The sequence below is a fragment of the Spinacia oleracea genome, chromosome 1, assembly GCF_020520425.1.
Source record: "Spinacia oleracea cultivar Varoflay chromosome 1, BTI_SOV_V1, whole genome shotgun sequence".
NCBI classification, from domain to species: Eukaryota; Viridiplantae; Streptophyta; class Magnoliopsida; order Caryophyllales; family Amaranthaceae; genus Spinacia; species Spinacia oleracea.
In genome coordinates, this window is record NC_079487.1 from 47,192,499 (window position 1) to 47,219,220 (window position 26,722).

The 26,722-nt window shown below is 36.6% G+C and overlaps 2 protein-coding genes and 2 long non-coding RNA genes across 15 annotated transcripts in view; 1 reads left to right on the forward strand and 3 right to left on the reverse strand.

The window, feature by feature from the left end:
* LOC110792459 (uncharacterized) overlaps positions 1 to 5,082 on the reverse strand; it is a 33,405-nt gene extending 28,323 nt beyond the window's left edge. For 3 of the 12 annotated variants that reach the window (XR_008926557.1, XR_008926447.1, XR_008926600.1), the window contains exons 1-6: positions 4,277 to 5,078; positions 2,201 to 3,706; positions 1,383 to 1,568; positions 868 to 1,097; positions 704 to 772; positions 544 to 600 (exon numbers count right to left, since the gene is read on the reverse strand). This is a non-coding gene — a long non-coding RNA (uncharacterized lncRNA). Of the gene's footprint in view, positions 1 to 331; positions 601 to 703; positions 773 to 867; positions 1,098 to 1,382; positions 1,569 to 2,200 lie in introns of those variants that run through there. The other 9 variants (XR_008926503.1, XR_008926406.1, XR_008926517.1 and 6 more) reach the window with 9 other exon arrangements.
* Positions 5,083 to 13,227: 8,145 nt separating this feature from the next.
* On the reverse strand, positions 13,228 to 15,014 carry LOC130465858 (uncharacterized). The gene is made up of 3 exons (XR_008925873.1): positions 14,094 to 15,014; positions 13,896 to 13,998; positions 13,228 to 13,500 (listed from the first exon to the last, which is right to left on the reverse strand). It is a non-coding gene; the product is annotated as an uncharacterized lncRNA (long non-coding RNA).
* Positions 15,015 to 19,712: 4,698 nt separating this feature from the next.
* Positions 19,713 to 20,621, forward strand: LOC110792463 (uncharacterized). The gene has a single exon (XM_021997263.2). It carries the CDS (start codon positions 19,713 to 19,715, stop codon positions 20,619 to 20,621), a length of 909 nt encoding a protein of 302 aa, XP_021852955.2.
* Positions 20,622 to 25,821: 5,200 nt separating this feature from the next.
* On the reverse strand, positions 25,822 to 26,474 carry LOC130464151 (1-aminocyclopropane-1-carboxylate oxidase homolog 3-like). The gene is made up of 3 exons (XM_056833587.1): positions 26,199 to 26,474; positions 25,946 to 26,115; positions 25,822 to 25,846 (listed from the first exon to the last, which is right to left on the reverse strand). The coding sequence occupies exons 1-3, from the start codon at positions 26,472 to 26,474 to the stop codon at positions 25,822 to 25,824; spliced, it is 471 nt and encodes a 156-aa protein (XP_056689565.1).
* Between the last annotated feature and the right edge of the window lie 248 nt (positions 26,475 to 26,722).

Below are 26,722 nucleotides of genomic sequence, written 5' to 3' on the forward strand. Positions count from 1 at the left end.
TCGTGTTCGTTGACATATTATTGTGGAAAACACGCTTCGAATGTAAGTTTGCTTAATCTGTGCTTTATACATGTTTCCTCGCTTTGGGGATTGTTTCCGCACATGTTATTATGTTTAATTGTATTCCCCAACACTAACCAAGGTTATGAAGTAGAAGCAGCAGAATCAAAATCATATATGGCGGACAACGATGCCCAACAAATTAAAGGATGTGACATGCTTGAATAAGGTTATTCCCAGAAGAAGGTTATTGCACAAGATAATGCATGATCTTTGTTGTACAACTACAGAGGTAGAAGTATCCCCAAATCAAATATAGAACTGGTCAATATAAAACAAAGAAGAATCATTATCCATCTTAAAGCATTCAAATTTATCACAGATGAGTTTATCAAGACATGCACAATGCACATGATACAGAAATGGGTCTGCTCCATGACTCCATCCAAACAATTGATAGAAATTTCTTGTCATACATGCTGAAACCAGCTCATGAAGAATCGCATCAAAGAGGCGATGAAGGAAACAAAGTACCGGAAGTACCTGAAGATATATATGCAGAAAAAGCTCCAGGGAATTGCTGAGAAATAATTTCCATTCCTGCAAGAAACGCCACAACCTTAAATAACCAAGGGTTCAGGTATTTAATGAAGTGAACTGCGATAGATATCTTGAAACTGACTTCAGGACTATAATGAAACACCTGCGTTCCCATCTAGGGAGATATGACAACATCATTTTCCGTATTCATGCCAAGGTCTTCAGTTATAACCTGCACAATAACAGACACATTACTCCACATATATTTCAAGATTCAAGATAACCAGGACTTACTTCAAATATCAAATATTAAGATGATCCTCTCACCACTCCACCATTAAGAGTTACAAGATCCTGCCAATTTGCTTTCTTGTTCTCTACAAAGCCAGGCGCTCACTGCACTTCCTTCACCAATAGACTATACACTTTCAACTCCGCAACCAGGCAGGACCCCAGCATAAATTTCGCTTATACAGCTCAACTGCAACAGCAATACCCATCAGGGAATGCTGGTGCCAATACTATGGTCCATATTTGACACCATATTCGCTCTGAATCTGCAAAGAAAAGCAGTCGAAATCTATTAAATAAGAGGATATGATGCTAAATTTTCTTTTGAAAAGTACTCCTCATTTTTATGTTTTGACATCTTCTGTAGTTGCTAACTTTTAGTACAAAGTCAGTAACATCCAATAAGAGTAACTTTGCCTCAAAAAATGTGCTAGAGCCTTTGCAAGCATTTGATGATAAATTTCCACATAATATAAAACACAACCTCGAGTCTTAAATTCGTAATTAGCCAACAAAAAAGGAAGGATAATTACTACTTGTAGAAGACTAACCAGCAAGGCCTGAGAGTAAATATCCTGGCTTGCTGGAGACAGATTTTGAGTATACTTTGGAAAGTCACCTTTCCTCAGATAGAAACAAGAAGTACTTGTTAAAAGAACCCTTGTCTGCTTTGTCGACAAGCAAATCAGACGAATTCTTCAGGCAAAGATCCAGTAAGATTTAGACCCTACAACTTGCTGCAGATTCAAGAAAAACATAAATACAAAGCAAAATTGACAGGAAAAAGTACATATATTCACCCAATATTCATGAAGTAACATATTTATCCTTTGCAATACAGTTCGGCATAAAGTATAAGGAGCAGCTACGACCAAGAAATAAAAAAAAAATATCAAGGGGACTACAAAATTAGAGTTCTTGGTAATAGTTAATGACGTGAATCAAACACAATAGTATCAGTCCAGCAGTCCAGCCTTCACTGTGGTAAACAAAATATGCGCAACACAACTCTTTCATATATTGAACAACTTTAACTACGTATGTAATCATGTTAACAATGCACTCTCATGATCATTGCAAACGAAAATCGAAGGAAGAAAAACATTTGAATCTACATATCCTTCTTTCACTTAAACATATAAAGTCCCTCTATACTAATTCATGTTAACACCTTAATTCAACAAATTAACAACAAGTTCACAACAATTCAAAAATTAACCGACAATTCAAAGAATAACATTCTAACACAAGTGCATAATCCATTAAATCCGATCTAAAACAGGATCCATTCATAATCAAAACATCAATAATCACTACTAGCAGTTATAAACTAACAGATTCAAGGAACAGGAGAGAGATTTTTTAATACCTTGAAAAAGCCACGCGGTATTTTCTAGGGTTTGGAGAAACACAAATTGAAATTCGACTTTTAAAATTCGCGGCGGTGGGGAGCAGCAGCGGAGACGCGGCGATATGGAGCAGCAGCGGCCATACGACGATTGGGAGCAGTGGCGGCGACGCGATGGTGGGGGAGCAGAAGCGACAACGCGACGATGTGGGAGTGCGGTGTGTGCTGTGAGTGTTGAGATTGTTGATTTCGCGCCCAGAGAACCGGAGAAGGGAAGATCGAAGAAACCAGAGAGGGGAAGAGCAGAGAACCGGGAAATGAAGATACGTTTTAGGAAACCAGAGAAAAGGAAGGAGAGGAGAAGCGGGAAATGAAATATTTTGTGCGGGTCGTTTGTAAAATGAGCCCGCACTTGAAATTAAGTGTTGCCAATTTTCTAAAATGAGCCCGCACTTGTGAAAATGTATTTTTTTTCTTTTTTTGTGTGCCCTCAAGTGCTGCCAATTTACTAAATGAGCCGCACTTGAAGAGAAGCACATGACGATTTTTCTACTAGTGGTATCTGGTTTCGTACTCGATCAACTTTTTGCTTATGTAGTATACGACGTTCTCTTTGCCTTCAATCTCTTGGGCGAGCATGGCCCCTACTGCTGAATCTGTCGTTGTAAGGTAAAGCCTAAGGGGAATCCCTGGCATGGCTGGCTTTAGCACTGGCGGGTTGGAGAGGTAGCCTTTGATAGCGTCAAACGTATGTTGACAGTCCTCGTCCCAGACTTTGGGCTCACTTTTGCGGAGCTTTCGAAATACCGGTTCACAGATTATAGTGAGCTTTGAAATGAACCTGCTGATGTATTGTAGTTTGCCGAGGAACCCTCGAATTTTTGTCTCATTCGCTGGCGGTTTCATCTCTAGAATGGCCTTGATTTTCGAAGGATCAGCCTTGATGCCCCGAGAACTGATGACATATCCGAGCAACTTGCCTGTCGTTATCCCGAATGCACAGTTTTTAGGATTGAGCCTCATATTGTATTGCCTGAGCCTATTGAAGAATTTTCGGAGTACCGAGGTATGTTCATGTCGCTCTTTAGATTTGACGATCATGTCGTCGACATATACCTCGATTTCTCTATGAATCATGTCGCTCATGATGGCTGTGGCTGTTCTTTGGTATGTAGCCCCCGCGTTCTTCAGTCCGAGCGGCATAACTGTATAGCAATATGTAACGCCCCGACTTTTCGGCTCCTTAATTATCGGTAATAAATCACACTTAATTGATCATTAGCAGCGGAATTAGACATAAGATAATCCTGGGACCTATGGGTATGGGCCCACAAATAAAATAATCCTTAATAACATTCCATAAATAATACAATATTCCCAAAAATAAATATAATTTTATATTCTCATAATCTAAAACTCAATAGTAGGATTTCTATAATAAATATTTCTCATCTTGATATCTCTATAACAAATTACCAACTCCCGTGATAACTCTCCTCTTGAGCAACTCTAGCTCCTTAAACGAACCTGTTCACCGTCATAAAAATAGAAAACAGGAAAAACACAGAAAAAATCCAAAAATGAGTGGAAAACTCAGTAATATTACTCCAGCCCGTCAAAACGGGTTTATTTTGAAAATCATTTGGCACATATCAATCATTAGCATTTATTGTTCAGAAATAACTAACTTAATCTCGTTATCTTGAAAACTGTGTGGGCAAGGAATCATTTCCTTTACAGCTCATTGGCAAGCACAGGTTTTGGCGGAACTTTTCTTACATCATTCAGGGGGGAACTGGTTCCCATTAAATTTTGACTTAACATGACCTCCACCTGTAACTTGCCCATTTACTAGTTCAGTTCACTTTTCCATGCCGACAAAAGCAACATCGTCTTTCTTTTAAAAATAACTTTATAAATATCATAATTATTCCCGAACAATATCTTTAGCATCATAAAATAATTAACATACTTTCACATATCATCATAGTCCTAAATCATCAATCATATCATTTAGCACATAAATCACATAAAAATCATATAATCTCACATAATACACATACGGGCATAAATATAAGCGCTGGACATAAAGATTACCTTGTTCGAAAATCATTTCATATAAACTTCGATATTGATCGTACATCATATAAATATATCCTCCAAGAACTCCATGCACTTTATTTCTCAAGCTCATTGTTCCAAGAAAAATTAAAAAGACATCATTAGAGTTTAATCTACTATATCCATTAAGACCACTTTGACTTTAAAAATTCTTTTGAACCGAAAATTCATTTTCTTTCATAAAACTATTTTGACTTTCATTCATTTTGTTAGATAGTAAAATGGTCTTAACTAACTAAATTGGCAAAAGTAAAGGAAATGGGCTTAAAAGGATATAATATTATACCTTGACCACTGTGATTGGGCTTTTTAATGAAACAAGGAAGCAAGAGCAATGAACAGAAAACAACAACAATAACATCTGTTGCTACTGCGGTTGGAGCACGACAACAAGAGTAGTGGCAGCAGCTCCGGCGGACGACGCAACAACGAAAAGCCGAGAAGTATGGTTGGTTGGCGGCAGAAAAGTCCACCGACACAAGGTGGTGGCACGGTGGTTAGGAGGACGGTGCCACGGTGGTAAAAACAGAGGAGAGAGAAAATGTTTACAACTTGTAATTTTCTGGGTAAATTGTAAAATTGAAAGAACAATTGAACTTGGGTGTTAACAAGAAATTGAGCAGCAATTTATAGAGGTGAAAAGGAGTATAAAACGTAAGCAGTGATCTCATATGAATAAACCATGGTTTTGCAATACAATGGAAAATTGAGAAAAAAAAACATACGGCAAGATAGTGGTAAATAACAAACCAGGAGCTTTGATCTCATAGATGTTGGTTTGTGAGTCAAAAGAAGGAAGGAGATTGGAGCAACTGGCAGAAATCCATGGATGTATTTGTTTCACAAGGTTACACGTAAGAGAAGAGGAAGAAAATTGGTCATTTCTTGTTTTGGAATTGCAATGGCAAAATCGTAAATTTAACCAAAATATTTAAACTAAATAAAAAACGTTAGTACCTAACTCAACGGAAGAAAAGGTTTTGGACTTGTAAACTTAATAAACATTCCTCATTTAAAATCATTTTTGTTAAACCATTGTAAAATATATTTATGTTACCTTAAAATAGCTATATAAAATATTTCAGAAAAATATTTAGCATATAATTATGATAATAATCGTAGTTAAAATATTAATAAAATATGTTTAAAAATATTGGGTGTTACACAATATGTACCCCACTGAGTGATGAAAGTTGTCTTCTCCATATCCTCCTCTGCCATGGGAATCTGATTGTAGCCTGCATACCCGTCCATAAAAGAGAGTAAGACATGATTTGCGGTGTTGTCGACCAAGATGTCGAGGTGAGGCAATGAAAAGCCGTCTTTAGGGCTGGCCCTGTTAAGATCTCTGTAATCAACACACATTCGTACTTTGCCGTCTTTCTTTGGAACTGGGACGACATTTGCAATCCATTCCGGATATTTGGCTTCTCGAATAAACCCCGCCTCTAGCTGCTTAGAGACTTCTTCTTGAATTTTGAGGGAAACATCTGGTTTCATGCGACGGAGTTTCTGCTTGATGGGCTTTGAACCTGGTATGAGGGGAATTGTATGCTGATCGATGCTTGGATCAACCCCTGGCATATCATGAAAGGACCATGCGAAGACGTCTATGTACTCTGAAAGTAGCTTGATAAGATCATCCCGCTCTGCTCGAGATAGAGTTAGACCAATCTGAACTAGTTTTGGATCAATGTTGTTAGAAAGGTTAACTTTTTCCGTTTCCTCAATTATGGGCGTCCTGTTTTCGTGATTTTCAATAGCTTTTAGTATTTCAAGGTCAGTTTCTTGTGAAACAAAGTTGTTTGGATTAGAGGTGTGTTTTGAAATTGGACTTGAAGTGTAGGAGGAAATTGAAGTATTATTGAAATTGACAATCATTACATCGACAACTTTAACTTGAAGGTCGGCCTTTAGAGGCTCTTGATTGATGCAAGACTCTAGCCCTAGACTCTTAGACTCATCACTAGACTCAGATCCAGACTCATCCTCTGACTCGGACTCGCTCATCATAGATCCTTCGCCCACAGTAATCTTGAACATTTTGCCATTTGCAGTAGAGATCTTGAGGGATTTCCTCCAGCCATTGACCATCTTCTCACTTGGAGTAATCAGCTTAGATGGGTCAAAATCTTCGATTTGAGTGATCATTTGAACCATAGTATCTTCAGGAATGATCGGTGTTACTTCTTGGCCGAACAAGAGACCAAAAGCTGATGAATCAAGGCATTCAGGGGTAGCCTTGTCTTGTATCGGAGGGACATCCTCGAGGAAGTTACATTCTTGAAAGATCTCGAACCCCGGATAGAGAACCCATGTAGTATCATAGAAAGGCTCTGGGAAGTCAAAGTACAGGTCATCCTCTCCTTCTTTTATGAATTGTCCATTGAGTGAATGCTGATTGGGAGGTATTTTGAATTCATCATTACCAGCTCGACGGGCTCTTATCTTAGCCTCTTGCTGCTTGTTATCATGCTTAGTCGGTTTGTATCCTAGACCACAACAATTAGTCTGACCATGGGTCTTGAAAGGAGACTCGATAGGCGGTGCCAGGGTAGTGCCTAAGAAGCGCCCACGCTTAATCATTATGTGCCTTGCCATGGGATTCATTCTTGACTCGATGGCTCCTACTTCAGCACTGAACCCCCAAAGGTCTTCATCATTGTCATCATGTTCTATTAATATCAGAGCCTTGTCAGCGATTTTGGTTTTTGGATGGGATGCATACAGAGTAATGACATTTCCTTGGACCTCCATTCGGACTTTATGGTGGAGTGAGGATGCCACAGCTTTGAGGTCATGGATCCAAGGTCTTCGTAGAAGGAGATTGAAAATTGCTTTGATGTTGAGCACTTGAAAGCTCACTTTGCGCTCGATTGGGCCTGTTCGGAGTAGTAGGGTGAGAGTTCCCATTGCTTTCCGACGAGTGTTGTTATAGGCACGAACACCTTGGGAGGAACTAGAAAAGTCACTAGGAGTGAAACCCAAATTCTCAGCAGTGCGAAGAGGACACACATTGATGGCTGAGCCATTATCCACTAGAGTCATGGGGGTCAGATAGAGAGCCTTGTGATGGCTTGCCCCCTCAGGTGGGAGGTCTTCATTTATAAAGGTAATTCCTTCTTCCAGATTTGTTAGTAACCCGATTAGCTCGTCGGGAGTGACTTCTGGGGTGACATTCAACTTGACAAGAGCATTGATTAGAGCAGTGCGATGTTCCACGGAGGAAGCCATAAGTTGTCAAATGTTAACCTCTGCCTTTGTGCGCTTCAATTGCTTGATCAAAGGATTCTCCTCGCTGGGTAGAGGGATATTAGTTGCCGGTGTTGTCCTGTTGACTGGCTCTTGAATTCGCCCAGATCTAGTCATGACCTGAACACTTTTTTCTACCTTAGTGTCCAAGTACCAATCGACGTTCACAATTTCTTGGCATTCATCGTCAGAGATGTCCTCAATGGGGGGGTCCTGGTATATGTCTTCATCGTTGCTGGCCCATATCCCACAAACGTCTTCTTGGGGCAATCCGGTAACAAACCCAGACTCCGAACCTTCACTTGGTTGCACAAGGTAGGGCGCATGCCTTTGATTATGGAGAATCTCCTCTACCTCGAAAGGGCCCACAACATGGAAAAAAGTTTCCTGATTGTCTTCGAGAGCTCTTATGCGAGCCTTAGCTTCTTCAACACGTTCATAGAGCTCTGCTACAGCCGTTGCTAGTGAAGTCATCTTGAATAGGATTCTGAGAGAATGAGTCCGAACACCTAGTTACCACATGATTTGAATTTAGAAATTGGACTTCCCGACACATGATATGATATGCATGCAATGAATGAGACCTAGACTTGATTCTAAGTGCCACTCCGAAGACTCGGGATTTTGGATTTTGTATTTGTATTCGGGATTTACGACCCGTTGGAAATATTTGAGAGGAGCTTCATTCTTTTGTGGAGGTTTTCTCCTTGTACTAGAACTTGAAATATCGAAAAAGAAGATTTCGACCTATTGGAACTTGGACTTTTTCGGGGAATTTCAACCCATTTGAAAATTGAACTTGTATTCATTTCAAGGGATTTTCAACCCATTGGAAATATTTTAAGAGATTGGATTTTGTAGTATTTCAAGGGAGTTTCAACCCGATCAAAAGGGAATTGGATTTTGTATTATTTCAAGGGGATTTCAACCCGTCAATATTTTAGGGGAATTTCAACCCATTGGATTTTGGAATGTTTCAAGGGAATTTCAACCCGAAGTAGAGTTTGGAGTATTTTAGGGGAGTTTCAACCCGTTGAATTACGAAGTATTTTAGGGGGATTTCAACCCGTTGAATTTCGAAGTATTTTAGGGGGATTTCAACCCGATGATAGGAATTGGAATATTTTAGGGGGATTTCAACCCGTTATAGAATGTGGAGTTTGAATTTGTACTATTTCAAGGGATTTTCAACCCAATGATAGGAATTGAAATATTTTAGGGGGATCTCAACCCGTTGGATTTGGAATGTTTCAAGGGAATTTCAACCCGAGAAAGGAAATTGGACTTTGTACTATTTTGGGGGATTTTCAACCCATTGGAGTCGGATTTGGAATATTTTAAGGGGATTTCAACCCATTGGAAATATTTTTGAATTTGTATTTGGGAGCGATGGAAAGCAATAATTCTCGCAGTTTGAAAATGAATTTGAAATTTGAGTTTGACTCGGAATTTGAACTCGGAGATGGAAAAGATGCATTTTGGAATTTTGAAATGTGAACTTGAAAAACCGGCATTACGCGGCCGTGGATTTGGAATTTAAAGTTTTCGAATATAGGACTTGAAATTTGAAAGATTGAATTTAGAATTTTGAACTTGATGTTTGAAATATGGAATGGAAAAGTCGGCATTACGACGGCATGAGTTTGGACATTTGAACTTGAGGTTTTGAGATTGAAATTGGTAATTTGAACTTGAGGTTTGAAAAAATTTAATTGGGAAAGTTGGCATTACACCATCATGAGTTTAGACATTTGAACTTGAGGTTTTGAACATGTAATTGGAGGTTTGAATGCTTGAACTAGAAAATCCGGCATTATGGCGCCGTTGGATTTGAATTTTGAATTTGGGATTTGAATTTTGGACCAGAAAATCCGGCATTATGACGCCGTTGGATTTGGATTTTGAATTTGGCATTTGAATTTTGGACTAGAAAATTCGGCATTATGACGCCGTTGGATTTGAATTTTGAATTTGAAATTTGGACTAGAAAATCTGGCATTATGACGCCGTTGGATTGAATTTTGAATTAGAGATTTGGCATTTGTGCGTGAGGCGTGTTTAAGGGCTTTGAATAAAATGGAGTGGCACTCCTAAAAGACCTTTAAATCGGCGATTTTAGATGCATGAGGTTCGAATGATGCTCCTAGGGGTTTGGTTTCCTAGTTGGAGGCTAATGGTTTTGGCAAAGCTAGAACTCGAGGTTAGCCATTCACACGTGAAAAGACGCCCACACAATGCACAAATAGCACGTTGTCACACTAACATGGATATGAAATGCGACATGCATAGTTCTCAACCTGAGGTCGGTCTAAGTTTTGTATGATGCAAGTGGTCGGCTTTAGGTGTAAAAAGGGTACTTGACTAAGAGGCGGATCCGACAACAACTTGCACATCCACCTAAGGGACATGTGTGTCGGCAGACGACCTCCATACTTGACATCGGGAATGTCAAGGAAATGCCAAGTTTCGGTAGGCGCGAAAATGGTCACACACTTTGGTCAGGAACCGTATGGAGAATCACCATTTCGTTGCCCCCGGGGCTAGCCCGAATGTAGAACACATTCGTATTGGGCAAGGTAGAAATTCGTTTTGCACAAATATGGTTTTCGAAATATGCATGAAATGCCAAGAAATTGAAAATTGAAAATCGCATTTGAATAATGTATTTGCAAGGCTTGTTTTTCGACATTCGTTCTCAAGGTTTGGGAGTGTCCTTCGAAATTCAAAAACAGACTGACTCCCACTTGAAAACTTGAGCAACATGGGCAACGAGCCACTGTGAGCCATTATGCTGGATGCAGGTAGTGGCGTTTGGCGCAGGGGCCTGCGCCTGGCGCCAGAGCTGGAATCCAGAACTTAAGCAGATCAGTGGCTTGCTGCTCAAAGCATGCTCGTATTTTCGAAGTTGAAATCAGGAACTCCCCAGTGGAGTTGCCAAAATTGTAGGGGGGTTTTTCTTCCGCCTTTTGCAATTTGGTTATCCCCTACGGAAGGATTTTTGTTGTAATTTTGGATTTCGAAGGAGTCGCCACCAAACATTTTTAAGGGTCCCGTTTGGAAAGACAAAAAATGACTCTATTAGGATAAGGCATTGAATCTTAGAAACGGATGGGTGAGATCCGGGCAAGGGAACGAGATTCTTATTCCGCGAACCTTAGAAATATTCAAATGCATGGCATAAAACATTTTCGAAAATACCCTAGTCATGACACTATGTGGGTTTGAATTTAGAACTTGCACAAATAGAATTTCTACTTTTGTATTGTGACCACTTTGCTTTAAAGTTAATTCAAGGGAACCTAAGGCCGGTTTGTCCAAAAATTATCTTTGTTAAGCGTGGTGTAACTTGTATTTTGTATTTAGCATGTGAGGTGATGAAAGCAATAAACAAGTAAAGCAACATCACAATAGAAAATAGATGCGTAATTAGTAAAATACATCACCACCTAGAAAGGGACTAGGTGGGAAACCACATTGCCTAGAGGGACTAGGCAAGTAAAGTTGCATGAATAGAAAGTGCAGAATTGAAAGGTGCAATATTTAAAGGCATTATTGAAATTGCAATATTGAAGTACATAATCGAAAGGTGCGGTATTGAAATTACACTATTGAATTTGAGATCCGAACGCCAAACGACTTCTTAAGAATAAGTGTGTCCGACACAGATTCAAGTCTAAAAATCTCAACTTTAGGTCAAGTTGCTCAACCCAAAGTGTCTTAGATTTTGAACATAGAAATTGAACTTGAAATATTTAATATTGAACATTGAACTTGTATATTGAAATAAGGAGTCTTGAATCTCAAAGATTAGATATTTTAATGTTGAAAAGATTTCATCTTTGATATGCTCCAAGTATTGAAATGATTCTAGTCTAAGGAAGTGATTACAAACAACCTCAAGCATCATTGAATCTTGGAATTTGGAAACTTGAACTTGTATATTGAAAAATGGAGTCTTGAATCTCAAAGATTAGACCTTTTAACATTGAAAAGGCCTCACCTTTGATTACTCCATGGTTTTAAAATGATTCTAGTTTAAGGAAGTGATTACAAACAACCTTAAACATCATTGAATCTTGAAACTTTGTATTTGTATCATAGAAAGTGTTGATTTTATAAGAGTATGTGATTGTTGCAAGTGACACATTTAAGAATAAAAGTGCCAACTTTGCTAATCATTTTGAAATAGAAATCATAGAAACATTGTAGATTAGGATTGGGATTCAGAAATACCTAGTTAGGTTTAGGATATAATTCCTCTTGGAGCTCCCAATTGCTTAGAATTTTGAGATTTGTATGAAGTTTTTGAAGAGTTTTGTATTTTGAATTTTGAGGAGCAATTTTTGTATTACGACGTTCTAATTGTATATTGCCTCCCTCAAATGCTGAAAATTAAGGGTTTAAATAGGAAAATGAAGGGTTAAACGCCAGCTGACGCCAGCGTCCAGCGCAGCAGCTGCGCCAGGCGCAGCTAACGTGGCACAAAAGCTGCTAAACAAGGACGAAGATGCCGTCCTTGTGTTTGGCTTGTAGTGGGCGTACCTTTGTACGAATTGTACGTTGTTTGGCACGTAGTCTTGCTTGGGGATTAAGGAAGCTTGCGACTAAAAACTAGCCGTTTCCGGTTTATGAATTCGGTTTTACGGGACGAGGCCCGGCTTGCTCGGTTTTGTGGGTCGGCGCTCGAATTTGGATTTCTTAGTGTCATTTCGACTGGAAAAGGCCTTGTAAAACCAATGGAGTGGTCCATTGGGTGAGATTGTACTTGGATTTTGAAATTGGTTTTCGGAAATCGTATTTTGTACCGAGTTCCGTGATGGGAACGACCTCGGGGTTTGGACTTTGGCTCTTGGATTTTGGAATGTATTCTAGCAATTGGGACTTGCGCACGAAGTTTTTCGCTAGGTTGCTTATACTTTCGCTAGGTTGTGTGTGTTTTGCAGCTGGTTGGGTGTAGCTGTGGGTCTGGGTCTGGGTCTGATGTTGCACTGTTGTTGGGTCTGGTTCTGATGTAGCTGTTGGGTCTGCTACTTAACCCTTGTTTTACTACTAGAAAAAGGACATTTAACGACGAACAATTTTGTCGTTAAAAGCTTCAATTTTCGTCGTTAAAAACTTTAACGACGGTCATGATGTTCGTTGTAACAGGTTCCGTCGTTATTGCCTTTAACGATAATGTTCGTCGTTAATATTTAACGAACATTAACGATGAAAAATCATGTCGTCGTTAACCATTAACGACGGATTACCATTTCGTCGTTAACAATTAACGACGAATTATGGTTTCATCGTTAATTGTTAACGACGAATTTAGGATTTTATCGTTAAAAGTTAACGACGAACTATTGTTCCATCGTTAAAAGTTAACGACGAATTATTATTTCGTCGTTAAAAAATAACGACAACATGATATTTCATTGTTAAATACTTATTCACGATGAACAATTAAGAAATAACGACCAAAAAACCCATCGTAAAATGTCATTCCAACGGTAAAAAAAATTAAAATTTTGGCAATAACGATGAACTATTCTGTAGTTAATATTGCAATCGTAATAACATTATTTACATTCTTAAAAACACCTACATTTTCTCTCTGAAACAATATAAAAAATTATAAATCAATCAATTAAAACAATTGAAAATTTCATTAATCAAAATTTTTTTAACAATAGAACTTCAAGTTATATGAACCCAACAATTACATCTCTTTGTCTTTAAATTCTAAAAAACTAATAAATAAATAACTCATGTTCAATCTAATAGAACAAAATAAAATCTAAATAGTTGAAGTCTCCTCTCTTGGAGCCTTAAGCCGTTGCAGTAACACTTCTTTAAATAATATAAGCTCATCTTCAACTGAACTCATGTGGCTCTTAAGTGCATTGTTTTCTTCTTGTACCGTATCACGCAATTGGTTCTTCTGCCATTATTGTCTGAATTTCCTCCTATAACACGTATAACCATGGCATTTAGTAGGAGAAAAGAAAAAAATAGAGAGTAAAGTGCAACATTAGTTTGTGTAGGATCAGGTTGTGGATGACATATGTCAGTTTGTGTAGGAGTAATATAAATCTGTCATTCATAACCTCGTAGCAATATTATAAATCTATCAGGTTCGAAAGAACGGATGAAGGATATACTCAGCTACTATTGCTTGTACACTTAGATAGTACAAGATAACCAGAGAATGAAGATCCAATTTATTTTTTACGATATACAAAAGAAAAGAAAAATGGAAATGCTGAAGAACTACAAGAGAAAACAAAATTGTGTAAAGAAAATGAACCTTATATATATTTACCACCATATCAAGCTCAGTTTTTCATTCACAGCCTCTTACCATATGAAGTCTACGTTTGGCATGATCAAGAGTTATCTTTGATCCAAGCTGCATGACCCCCTTTTGTAATGCCTTCAGATTCACCACATCCACAGTTGTTGGCCTTCCATGAGCACACGACATAAAGAAACTGTCAAAATAGACTCGGGCTAAATCTGCAGAACAGAACCTAGAGATCCCCATGGTTTTGAGACTTACTTGAAAACACAATGATGTTTGCTTCAACTCTTCAACAATGAGGGAACATTCAGACAGCATGAATGTGGTCGTGTACACTCATGGACTCATGGTGATATTAGAGAAGTTAAGAGTTAATCTCACATCATAGATTAACATGAATCACAGACAAACTAAGCGGGTTAATGCTGATATTTTTAACTTGTTACTTCAAAAGAGCTAACACAATTAACTCTTTTAAATAAATAGGTTGGGCAAGAGTTAAGTTTTCAAATAAAATAAAAAGAAACGAAGAGTACCTATTTGAAACCTATAGATTTTTTTACAATTTGAAACATTATCTTAAATATCAAAATACTCAAAAATTAGGGGTTGGCCAAAACTGAAAAACACAATGGAACAACTAAGACAAGCGCAATAAAGAATATTTTAATGCTGAGATATATAGGTCATGTGACGAAAATGATTGATCAAACAGGTTGAATAAGTTTCAGGTGTTTCGGCCTGTTAAATTGAATGGGTTGGGTTAGTTCAAGATATTCTCAATCCATTTAACTTAATATGAACATGAACTTGACAAAATTGAATCGTTTAGATCTTTTCCTAAACTAATTACGACCCCCACTTAAGTTTATCGTGATACACTGGTTTATTTCGCCCATCAACGACAAATTTTTTTTTCTCGTTCTTGATTGGTGGTTAAATGCGTAAATTATAGTAGTGATATTTTTTAGCTTGAGAAGTAGAAACTAAGAAGATTATTAGACTCTTCATCCAAAATTGTCATAGATCCTCCACTCCTGCCAAAACTTGCTATAAAAGTTCAATTTTTATCATAAAAAATCTTTTATCCATTCTTAATTTAGATTCTAGAAAAAACTTTGTAAAAATTACAAAACAAGTTCATATTATTATCCTCACGACTTCTTTCTTCAACCAAATTTCTTATGGATTCTTGAACATAATCATAAAAAGAATTCAGTCAACCAAATTCTTCAAACTTCTATCAAATTTTTAGAAAAAATTTACAAAAACAGCAGCAACAACGGCAACATCAGTTCACTTACTTGCTGCGACAACAAAAACATCAGAAAGAGATTGAATTTTATATCAATTGACAAATATAGAGCTACCCAGATTGTCATTATTCCAAAATCATCTGCGAGAATAGAAAACAGTAGCTCAATAAGCAAAAAAGATAGGAAACTGACAAAAAAGAACAAAAAGTTTAAGGAAGAAGATAATGTTAATGATAAAAACAGAGAAAATTAGTCAGAATGATGAGACAGAGATGAGTGGGAAGAGTGGTGGGAGGAGTGATGTGATCGAAAGGATTTATGAGGTTGTGAATGAGGTCGGGTTAGGAAAGAAATCGAGACAGGTAATTGACTTGTAAATCTCATGCAACAGACAACATTAATTTCTTATGCCAACATTAATTTCTTGTGCAAGTACTTTTGGGCTTATTACAACAGTTCCAGACTTGTGCTATCTTTAAACAGTGAATCAATATAGCAACAACAATAATATGGTTAGAACAAGAATTTTCCACCAAACATATGGAATAATTTTAAAGGTTAAAATAATTTGGCCCTGCAAATCATGAACTTTTTATGATCTATGTTTTTTGTAATACTTAACCTCATGACTAAACTCAAAGAGTCAAAGGTATTAAGCATAATAATTTTCACATTGAGCATCCAAGTATCCAACTACACAAAAAGCTTCAAACTAGTATGTTCCATCAACTGAACTAACATGAAGTATATCTTTATCTAGATAACACATGGACACTAATTATAAAATTGAAGAACAAAAGGAAAGTGTTCAAAGTTATGATCATAAGCAACCTCCTAATTTAAACGTTCTGTTAATTAAATGGTAATAAATCAATGAGTTATTTGCAAAAAGAAAAATCAATTAGTTACAAAAATGTAAGACACGGTTAACGATAACCATAGACAATTAACATGAATATGAAAGGATGTATAAAGGATAATCATAAATTATTGAAAAGGAAATTATCAATTCATGTTAAGAGTAAATGAATTGTAATACCAATTAGGCAATTATACATCACATTTACATACAAAAAGAAATTAGATGAAATATAGGTGAGAAATCTCAAAATTGCAATGCCAAAGAAGCGTGATTCAACAATACGATATATATGATAATTCAAACCTTGGTTCTCTGATAGACAGTGCTAATGGTTCGTCCCGCCGCCGTGTCGGTGTCGCTATCGCTAAGTCGTTTGCCATTCATTGCAGAGTCTCCAATTTCCTGCAAGAGAACATACGAATTATCGATTAAGATTAAGCTTATCTTGTTAATTTCATGACTACTCTAAAACCACGTGCTAATTGAGAGTATAAGGAGTTTTCGAATTTTACGGTAACCATTGCCATAACTTGCATTTGAGAAAAAGTAAAAACCAAAATATTTTAGGGGTTTTAAATTGATGAAACCTAGGTTCTGGAGAATTTATAATCGCTTAAAACATTAGCAACAACAAAAATAGAACAATTTTTCACTATTTACAACAAAAAAATGCAGCAAATAAGATATACCTACAAGTGCATCAATTCCTTTACTTTCAATAATATAGGAGGGGGGAGGAACTGAAAATAGAGGAATACCTCTCTCGCTACTAGTAGGTAAAAGGATCACATATTCACATTACTTCACAAAATAAGAGTTGTTGAACATCAAAGAGTTATTCTCTAAAGAAAGAACATAAAAAATCAAGTCAATTTAAACAATTTCCGTAAAAGAAAGAACCTAAATTGAATTCCTTTAATACCCATCTTAGAAAATTACCATTTTATTGAGGTTTTGGTGAAATTTAGATACCTGGCCACTCAATTAAGACTATTCACATGAATGAAATACCATAAACTCAAATGAAATATAATGAGGAAATAAGAAATTTGAGGGTTTTGAGACATCAATTTGGAGATTAAACTGCGATTAGAAGGACAAAACTACATCAGGCCAATAGTCGAAAGAACTATAAGGAATCAAATTAGTTCAAGCCATAAACCAATGTACATGCAATCGATTTTTGTGCATATTGCGGAAGAACATAATTTGATTTACAAATTTCACGAAAGAGGTCTGGAATATTAAAAATGAGGTATAATATTGAAAATAGATTTGGAATTAAATTCCATACATACATCCATTTCTTTCATAGGAGGCTGCTTCAAACATCATCTGTTATCGGAAGTCGATTCAGTATTTCTACAATGATTGATTATAGTAATTTGCTGATTCGTTCCTCATTTTCGGATGAAGACGACATGGAAGTTCTTTTTCTGGTAATCAACATGAATTCAACTATTAGTTCATTTCCCAATAAAAAAGGTTTTGAATTAACTAAATAAATCAAGAAAAATAGGGAATTTACCAGAGTTTTATTTCAAATTGAGAACTTGACAGCCACATTCTGAACTCAACTTCCTCAATCAATTGAACCAAAAAACTAAATCGACCCTCGTATACTATTTTGAAGGAAAACATCAATGAAAGTACGAAAGAGAGAGAGAGCGAGCTAGAAAGTACTCCGTAGGAAAGAGAGAATCGCAAATTTGGGTTTTAGGTTGAAATTCTAGGCGGCTTTTCTAATTTGCGAGCTGCAGAAATGGGAAATAACGACGAACAAATTATTTTATTTTTTATTTTTTAATTTTTCCTGCTCACCAATTACGAGGAACTTAATTCTTTTGTCGTAGTACTTCAGCGCGCTAAAGCACTAACGATTAAATCTTGACTTCGTCGTTAATATATGGTCGTTAAATGAGCCTATTCTAGTAGTGTTTGTTCGACTTGATGTGCTCTTGTTGTAAGTTGGGTTGCTGTCCTAGTTGGTTGTTATTGAACTATCCATATCTAAGTGAAACAACTACTGTGTATTTTCAGATGTTGGTGTGCAATATTTTGACATCAATAGAAACTATTATTGCTTAGTTTTTTCTAATCTGATTGCCAGCAGCTTGAATGCGGGGGATATATTTAGGACACGGTTGGGAGAACATGACTGTCTTGGCTACTATTATCTATTAATTGCAAAGAGTAACTGAGTTGTGATGTAGGCAAAGAGAGAAAAGCTCACTTGGGGCATTGCTTTTATTGCAATGTTTTTGTGTATCGTGTATGTTGTTAAGGATACTAATTAATAACTTCCAAGTCAAACCATAGTGTCGATTCCCTATTTTACTTATTTATGACTCTGTTCTTGTTTTTGTATGCTCAATATCATACTCTCTAATTCAACAATAATGATATGAACTTAGTTTTTGGTACTTGTTATTTTGGAATTGATTTTTTGATTTTGAAATTCTGCTATGAAACAACCATTCCGTTAAGCTGGTGCAGACTGAGCACATTTTGACTGCTGTTGGTTTTGGGCAAAAATTCTCTTGGAATCAAAGGTACTTCCACTCATTGATTTGTGCTTTTTTTATTGGGTTTTTGAGTAACTTTATCGTTTTGATTATATTTTGGTTTGTTGACTGAAATTACTTGTTATTTAAATTGGTTGTAACTTAAGTTACTCGTTATTTTTGCCCATACTTATTTTGGTATCTATGCTGAAGTTGATGTTTTGAATTGATTCCCTATTCTACTTCTCATGCCCTTTTTCCTGTTTTTGTATGCTCCAGATCTTCTGTCAGTTTATTTATTTAACTTTTCCCGATTTCCACTATTATATCGTTTATTATATACACATGTAGTAGAGTCAGAAATGTGATTGGTCCAATAAGAGTAGAATTTCAACTTGTATTGTTATATTTATCAATTTGTATCCAACGAATCAATTGTTGCTCCACCTTAGGGGTTAACTGCAGGTTCATAAACCAAATTACTTTTCAAGATTCTATAGCTAAAAGTTTAAACCATCAAACATTAGCAGCCGTTCAACAGTACAAGGCATATATTGCAAATTACGTACTTACAAAAATTTGTAACTTAGGCGAGTTCAATTAGAGGGTTTTGGACTTTTAGGTTAGCGGTGCTTGAAATATGAAGCGGATTCTAAACATAAAGTTGCGTTGGAAATAACAACGGACAATTTTATTTTATTTTTCTCTTTTTTTTTTCACTAAACAATAACAGTTTCTTCTCATCTCTGAAAAGCATGAATATAAATTTCTTTGAACACACTGCAAGAAAAGTTGCCTAAACTCAATATTAAGATTACAAGTACCGTCAGATTGCCCGAAGGTTTAAATTTCCGCATTTCATTTTCCGGAACTTAATTAGTTGTAACTGAAATGACTAGTTATTTAGCCCATAATTAGTGTCTTAGCTATGTTGAAGTTGATGTAGGTTAGTTGAATTGGTTCCCTATTCTACTTCTTTATGCTTCTGTTCCTTTTATTTTATTCTCTAGATCGACAATTTATATATTTAACTTTTTCTAATTGCTTTTACATTATACATTACCAATTAGGGGCTGCAAATTTTACGTTGATGTCTATATTTTGATTGATTATTTACTGAACAGTCTGCTTAAGTCTCTTATTTGTTAATTATGTCTATATCCAACAAATCTATTATTCGTTGCAAAATATTTGTGATCTATAGACTTTTTTTTGGGTGTAGTTTAGGCATTGTCGTTGTGAAATATATTTAACAATGGATCAAAATTGGATGAACTTCCCTAGAGGGTCAGAAGGTTTTAAAGCTGCTTTGAATATTTTTCTTGATGGTTATTTTGCAAAGGATGCTATTGGAGGAAAAACTTTTTGCCCTTGTAAAAAGTGTTCTATGCGTTTTTGCCATTCTAGAGACGTCATTTATGATCATTTGATTGTTGACGGATTCGTAAAGGGATTCAGGGAGTGGGTCGTTCAAAGGGAAGCATCTTCATCTACAAGTAACGATATGTCTGGAATTAATGATCAAAATACATATGATGATATCGATGGTTTATTACATGATACTTTTATTGAGGTGGAAGAAGGTTTAGATGGAGATCAAGGTGTTCCAAGTGAGCCAAATGAGGAGGCTAGAAAGTTTTATAAGCTAGTAGAAGAAGGGAAGCAAGAGCTTTATCCGGGCTGTAAAACTTTCTCAATGTTATCCTTCATAATCCGTTTATTTCTCTTCCAGGTCCTTAATGGCTTAAGCAATGCGGCCTTTGGGGATCTCTTAGAGTTATTAAGAGAGGCGTTTCCTATGGCTCGACTTCCAAAGTCCTATAACGAATCTAAGAATATAATCAAGGATTTGGGTCTTGATTATAAAAAGATACATGCTTGTCCCAACGATTGCATTCTTTACAGGAAGAAGTATGAAGGAGCTGATGTTTATCCCAAGTGTGAAATATCAAGGTGGAAGTCTAAGAACGTCCCTGCAAAGGTTTTGAGACATTTTCCTTTGAAGCCTAGACTCCAAAGACTTTTCATGTGTTCTAAAACAGCCGAGTCAATGGTTTGGCATGATAAAGAGCGAACAAAAGATGACAAAATTAGACATCCAGCAGATGCACAATCTTGGAAGGACTTTGATGAGACGTATCCTGACTTTAAAAAGGAACCATGAAATGTTCGACTAGCTCTTGCTAGCGATGGATTTAATCAATTTCGAACTATGAGTGTTGCTCATAGCACATGGCCTGTTGTGTTGATTAATTATAACCTTCCACCCTGGTTTTCTATGAAACCTGAATATTTTATGTTGTCTTTGTTAATTTCGTGCCCTAAGTCTCCTGGAAATGACATAGATGTTTATTTGCAACCGTTGATTGATGAACTGAAGGAATTATGGGAGTATGGGGTTGAGACATATGATGCATTTAAAAAGAAATCATTTCAATTGCATGCTGCTTTAATGGGGACGATAAATGACTTCCCGGCTTATGCTATGTTATCTGGATGGTCTACTAAAGGAAATTATGCATGTCCTAATTGTAACCATGATGTGACACCGAAATATTTGCCTCACAGCAAAAAAATTGTTATATGGACACCCGTAGGCTTCTTGATGCAAGTCATCCATGGCGAAAGGATAAGAAATTATTTAATGGAGAAACTGAGGATAGGTGTGGACCTTCTCCGTTATCAGGCACTGACCTAGTAAATGAATTAGAGAACTTTGTAAATGATTTCGGGAAACCAAAGAAAGGTGGAGGAAGTAAAGGTCCATGGAAAAAGAAACCAGCTTTTCTTCAATTGTCATGTTGGCCTAATATCAAATGTCGTCATAATCTTGATGTCATGCATATTGAGAAAAATGTTTTTGACAATATTGTTGGCACGTTGTTAGACATTCCAGGAAAGACTAAGGACCATAACAATGCGCGTCTTGATTTAGTGGCCCTTGGCCTAAAACCACATCTCCACCCTTATCTTTCTGATGATGGCAACCACATGTTATTTCCACCGGCACCTTATACAATGGGTAATGAAGAGAAGGATTTGTTCCTTAAAGTTATAAAAGAAACAAAGTTACCTTCTGGGTATGCATCGAATATAGGGAGATGTGTACAAGTTAAAGAAAGAAAGTTTGCTGGTTACAAAACTCATGATGCACACGTTGTGCTTCATCACTTGCTTCAGGTTGCTGTTAGAAAAACATTGCCAAAAACTGTAGCAGTACCTTTGAATAGATTGGGTAATTTTTTCGGGGTATATGTAGTAAAATTGTCGATCTTAAAGAATTAGACATATTAGCATCTGAAGTGGTGAAAGTAATTTGTCAATTCGAAATGATATTTCCTCCTGCTTTCTTTGATGTTATGATGCATTTACCCGTTCATTTAGTAGAGGAAATCAAATTTGGTGGACCTGTGCAATATCGATGGATGTACTTCATTGAGAGGTATCTTGGTAGGTTGAAGTCATATGTCCGAAACAGGAGTAACCCCGAAGGAAGCATAGCAGAAGTATATATGATGGAAGAATGCTTGACTTTTATTTCTCGATATTTACGTGAAGGTGTAAACACTAGACTAGATAGAAGATGTGCTAGGAATTTCGGGGTGGCTGATAGGGATGAGGAATCATCTATTTTTCCTAAGATAGGATATCCTCCTGGAGGAAAAGGGAAAAGAAAAAGGAAGGGATTTACTTTGGATTTTCAAAGTTTGAAGTAAGCTCATAGATATATCATCTTTAATTGCGGCGATGTTACAGTGGAAACTTGTATCAAGTAAGATGTTATAAATATTTTTTATTTACTTCATTTTTATTTTAATAATGACTTATAAATTTTTTTGTGATAAAATTTAGAGAACACCAAACTTGGGTGAATAGCCAGGGTCGAAAGCGTAGATGGGATACCGCACAAAGTCATAGTAGAGATTTTATTGTTTGGTTTCAGGAAAAGGTTCAAATGGAACAGGTTAATGGTGACATTTTTTGGTTGTCTAAGGGTCCTAGTCCTAAGGCCAGGAGGTACACTGGATATTGTATTAATGGTTATAAGTTTTACACAAGAGAGCGCGACTCAAGAATAAAGACGCAAAACAGCGGAGTCACTTTAACAGCCTCGACTTCAAGTTTTGCTAGCTCAAGGGACCGAAATCCTGTAGATGGAGATGTTACCTACTATGGTGTTATAGAAGAAATTATTGAATTAGACTTTTGGTCTCAATTCAGTGTTGTGTTATTTAAGTGTGATTGGTTTCTTGGTGATGTCGATGAGTGTGGGCTTACATATGTCAATTTCAAGAAGAAATGTTCCAAAGATGATCCTTTTGTATTGGCTTCTCAAGTTCAACAAGTTTACTTCTCCCAAGATCCAGATGAAAATGATATTCAGTATGTTATGCAGGATGTTCCAAGAGATCTTTTTGATTTTGAGGAAGAGCTAAACAAGGAAACATATTGGGAGGATCCTATTGATTTCAATTGTAATGGCATGCCTCATGTTGATGCAAATGATATTCATGCAAGAGTCGGTGGTGAAGTACGATCTATAAACATAAGTGATTTGTTAGATGTTCCGGCCGAGCCTGAAGTTGACTCTGACCATGATGATACGGATTGGGATTGGATGCTTGCTATTGAGGATATCCCGATTCCTGAGTCATAGGGGTTACCTAAGGATAACCAATCCAATCAGTTTTAGTTTCTTTAATATACTTATTATATATTTTTTTGGTAATATTTGGATAAGGGAATGCGTTTGAACCTTTTAATTTTTGTTGTTAAAGATACCCCAAAGATGCGTTTGAACCTTTTGATGTTCCTGGTCTGCTTAGTTCTATTTTTTGTGCTTAGGTTATTTTTACTCCTTAGTTTTATTTTTTGAGCTTCTTTGTTGAGTAATGTTCTGCCTACTTATAACCTGAAATGTTGACTTTGTGTGTTTTGTTCCAAAGTCGACCATGCTGGCTGCTGTTTTCTGATTTGTTTTTTATTCCGAGTTCTTTGGTTTTGGTAGTCAGGTCCACCTGCATACTTAGTTCCGTGTTTTTGTGCTGGTTAGTTATAATGTACTACTAATGTACTGCTGTGTTTTGATATTGTTTGTATAGATTTTAGGCTAGCTTGCAACTTGGTTTTGTTATTGTTTGTATAGGTTTTAGGCTAGCTTGCAACTTGTTTTTGTTATTGCTTCCAAATTTATCAATCGAGTACAATAGCAGCACATCCATAAACTTAACGCAGCAGCAATTCTAATGATCATTTACATTTTCTTCTCAAATGCCCCTGTTCTAATTCAACCCTGCTGCTTCCCCCCTTTCCATTATATCATGAAAACAAAAAAATTATCAATTTTTTTGGAATTTTTTGTTAAAAAGGTCATAGTATTTTGTGGATTTCCTGAAAATTAGTAGGCAATCTACCTCAAATATTAGTTGGAACTTAGAAGGCTGACAATCAAGGCATTCCAACAGCATGACAGACTTAGACCTAGTAACTGATATATACACCCCTAGCTTGACCAGGTCACTCTATGTCGCTCGTAGTTGATTCATTAGCTTTAATCAAGAGGTAGATAGCCAGGATAGGAAGATTTGTGTGTGTATTGGGGGGGGGGGGATTTTAGAAGTTAGGCTAAGGAAACTTTGGAAAATTGTAGAATAGATATGCTGCAGACACCAACTACTCACTTGTCCCGCTGAAAATCTATCATGGACTTTTTTAGTTCGTTTTTGCATCTTCTCCTGGAGTACACTAGTATAGCACTGAAAATTAAATTCTAATACTTCATGTGCTGCGGTTATGGAAGGGTTAGGAACCTTGTCAGCAGTGTATGAAAAAGTGCGCTTTATGCGCAAAGTGCTTAATTTGTCCTAGGCAAAGCGTTTTGGAAGAAGCGCATTTTAAAGTGCTCTTTTCAACACTTCATCGAAATTCTTTTTTTTTCTGTTTTAATTTTTATTTTATGCAAGAATTTTTAGGCTTTAGGGTTCTTATCACTTTAGTGCTCTTTTTTTACACTGCGGCCTGTCGCTAAAATTCAGCTGTTGGGTGATTGAGTCTTTAAGTGTGGATGTTTCTATTTAACCAGGTTTACAATCATTAAAATCTCTTGTTGGGTCTTCTGCTATGCTGTTATAGCATATCTAGTTTCTTTTCTTCTTTCTTTATGCACTGTAATTGGTGCGTTGTATTTCTGAGGTAACATTACAATCTCTGTAGCTGTCTTGAATTTTGAGATTTCTGATTTGTCTCTCTTTTGTGAAATATTCAGATATTTTATTATATTCTTCTTGTGTGATGTAAAACGATTGTTCTAAACGGTTTACTTATTTTTCCAATATGGATGCCTACAATTCGTTTATTTTCTTTTCATCCCTCGAACTAATCTTTTGAATATTTGTTTGTTTTTGTTTGCATTATTGCAGTAGAAAATGGCAAAGAATGGAAACCAAAAAGCTGACAGAAGCTCAACCACAACTGCATTAGCACCGTATGAGAAAATAAGGTCCATGACCATAGAAAAGAATGCCCAAAAATTTAGAGACCTCGGGTTATTTGATATTGCTCGACAAATGCGGGATAAAAATAAACGTTTTGTAAAAGGAAAGGAGAATATCAATTGTAACCAAGATGATTAAGACTATGCACCTGGACCTGAAAATGATCATGACTCTAATGATGATGAGGTGGAGATTTCTCGAGTGAAAAAGGTGGCAACTGAAGCCACAACCAATTCCGCAGCAAAATCTATACCAAAAAAGGTTTTACTTTCCAATTATCATTCTTCTTTAATTTTTTGTGTGTCTAGTGTTCTGAATTTCTAATGTCTAATTGGTTAATATCACGTATTTTGTTCTACTTGCTTCTGTTTTTGCTTGGTTCTGTTTTGTGCTTGGTTATTTTACTGAATCACTTATTGGAGATCGCCTAGTTGCGATCTCCAGAACTTAATAGATCAAATATCCATGAAACAACAACTTCTGATTGAAACTCAAGCCTAGGGGGGATTACGGGTAATCAACTACTTACTTTTCTGCACTTTTCTTCTGCAACACATTTAGCTTCCCGATTGATTTAAGATATTTCTATGACATCAAATAAGGTTGGGCATTTGTGTTCTAACAAGGAAAAGTGCACAAGTGGGAGTGGGAGTGCTAATTTACTTCTTTAGGGATTTTTTTTTGGCAACAGATGCAAATTTCCATCTTTTGCTCTCCTAATTTCATGCTCATGTCGCTTCTAACTGCTTTAGGAAGACGAGAGACAAGGGACTTAACTGAAGGTAAACCACAATCTTGAGATTCAGGGAAGCCAATTAGAAACAGAATTATTCAGTCAAGACATTAGACACTGCAGTTAGACCGCCAAAATCAGACAACAATTACAGATGAAAACCTATGTCAATTTTATAATAAAACAGACATAGTGTCTGCTAAAAATTAACCTGATCATACACTTTAATAACTAAACAAGTTACAGACAATGACAACTTACCTGCATATTTTAGGTAATTCTTCGGGAGCAAGATGGCTAGAATTTGAAATATTAACAGCCAAACTGTCCCTCCAATTGGCAGCATGTGATTTATAGAGGTCATAATTGCTTATATACAGAACTTGTCTCGACATATCGCGGGTATTGAACTCTTTCTTTGCCTCAGTATCCTGCTCATGAAACATCCGCATTCCTTGCAGCATCTTATCCAACACTTCCATTGGGATTCCATGATTCCCAAGTTTTCTACTACATACAAGACTTCTTTGACAATAGCATCATAGTGCTCTTTCGTACCAATGCCTTCAAAACTTATCACAGGGATTTGGCGTTGTACAGAAGGAAACTTGAGGTCTTCTGATAGCTCATCAGGGGGTCGAATGAATATCTTCGGAAGGTCTTTTGCACCCGAGTCTACTAACCCTTTTACCCCAATCTTTGTATCATCAAAAGCCTTCAGCTCTTTTACGCGATCATAGACCGGTTGGAAGACATTGGTAATGTTTTTCTCAGAGCTCATTCTTCCCATCTTTTAGCCTAGTAGATGACTGAAGCCACTTAGTGCCACTTATCTGTGGATTAAAACACGCACACAGGTATTATAGATATTAGATTACGTGAAGAACCCTAGTTCTGCACGCTAATAAAAACAGATTAAAAATCAGTATAATGTCTGTTTCATGTGTCGTATAGTATTTACTATTGAAAACAAGTAAAAACCAGTATTCTAGACTTCTAGCCTTGATAGGAAACTAGGAAATAAGGTTGCACCACTCA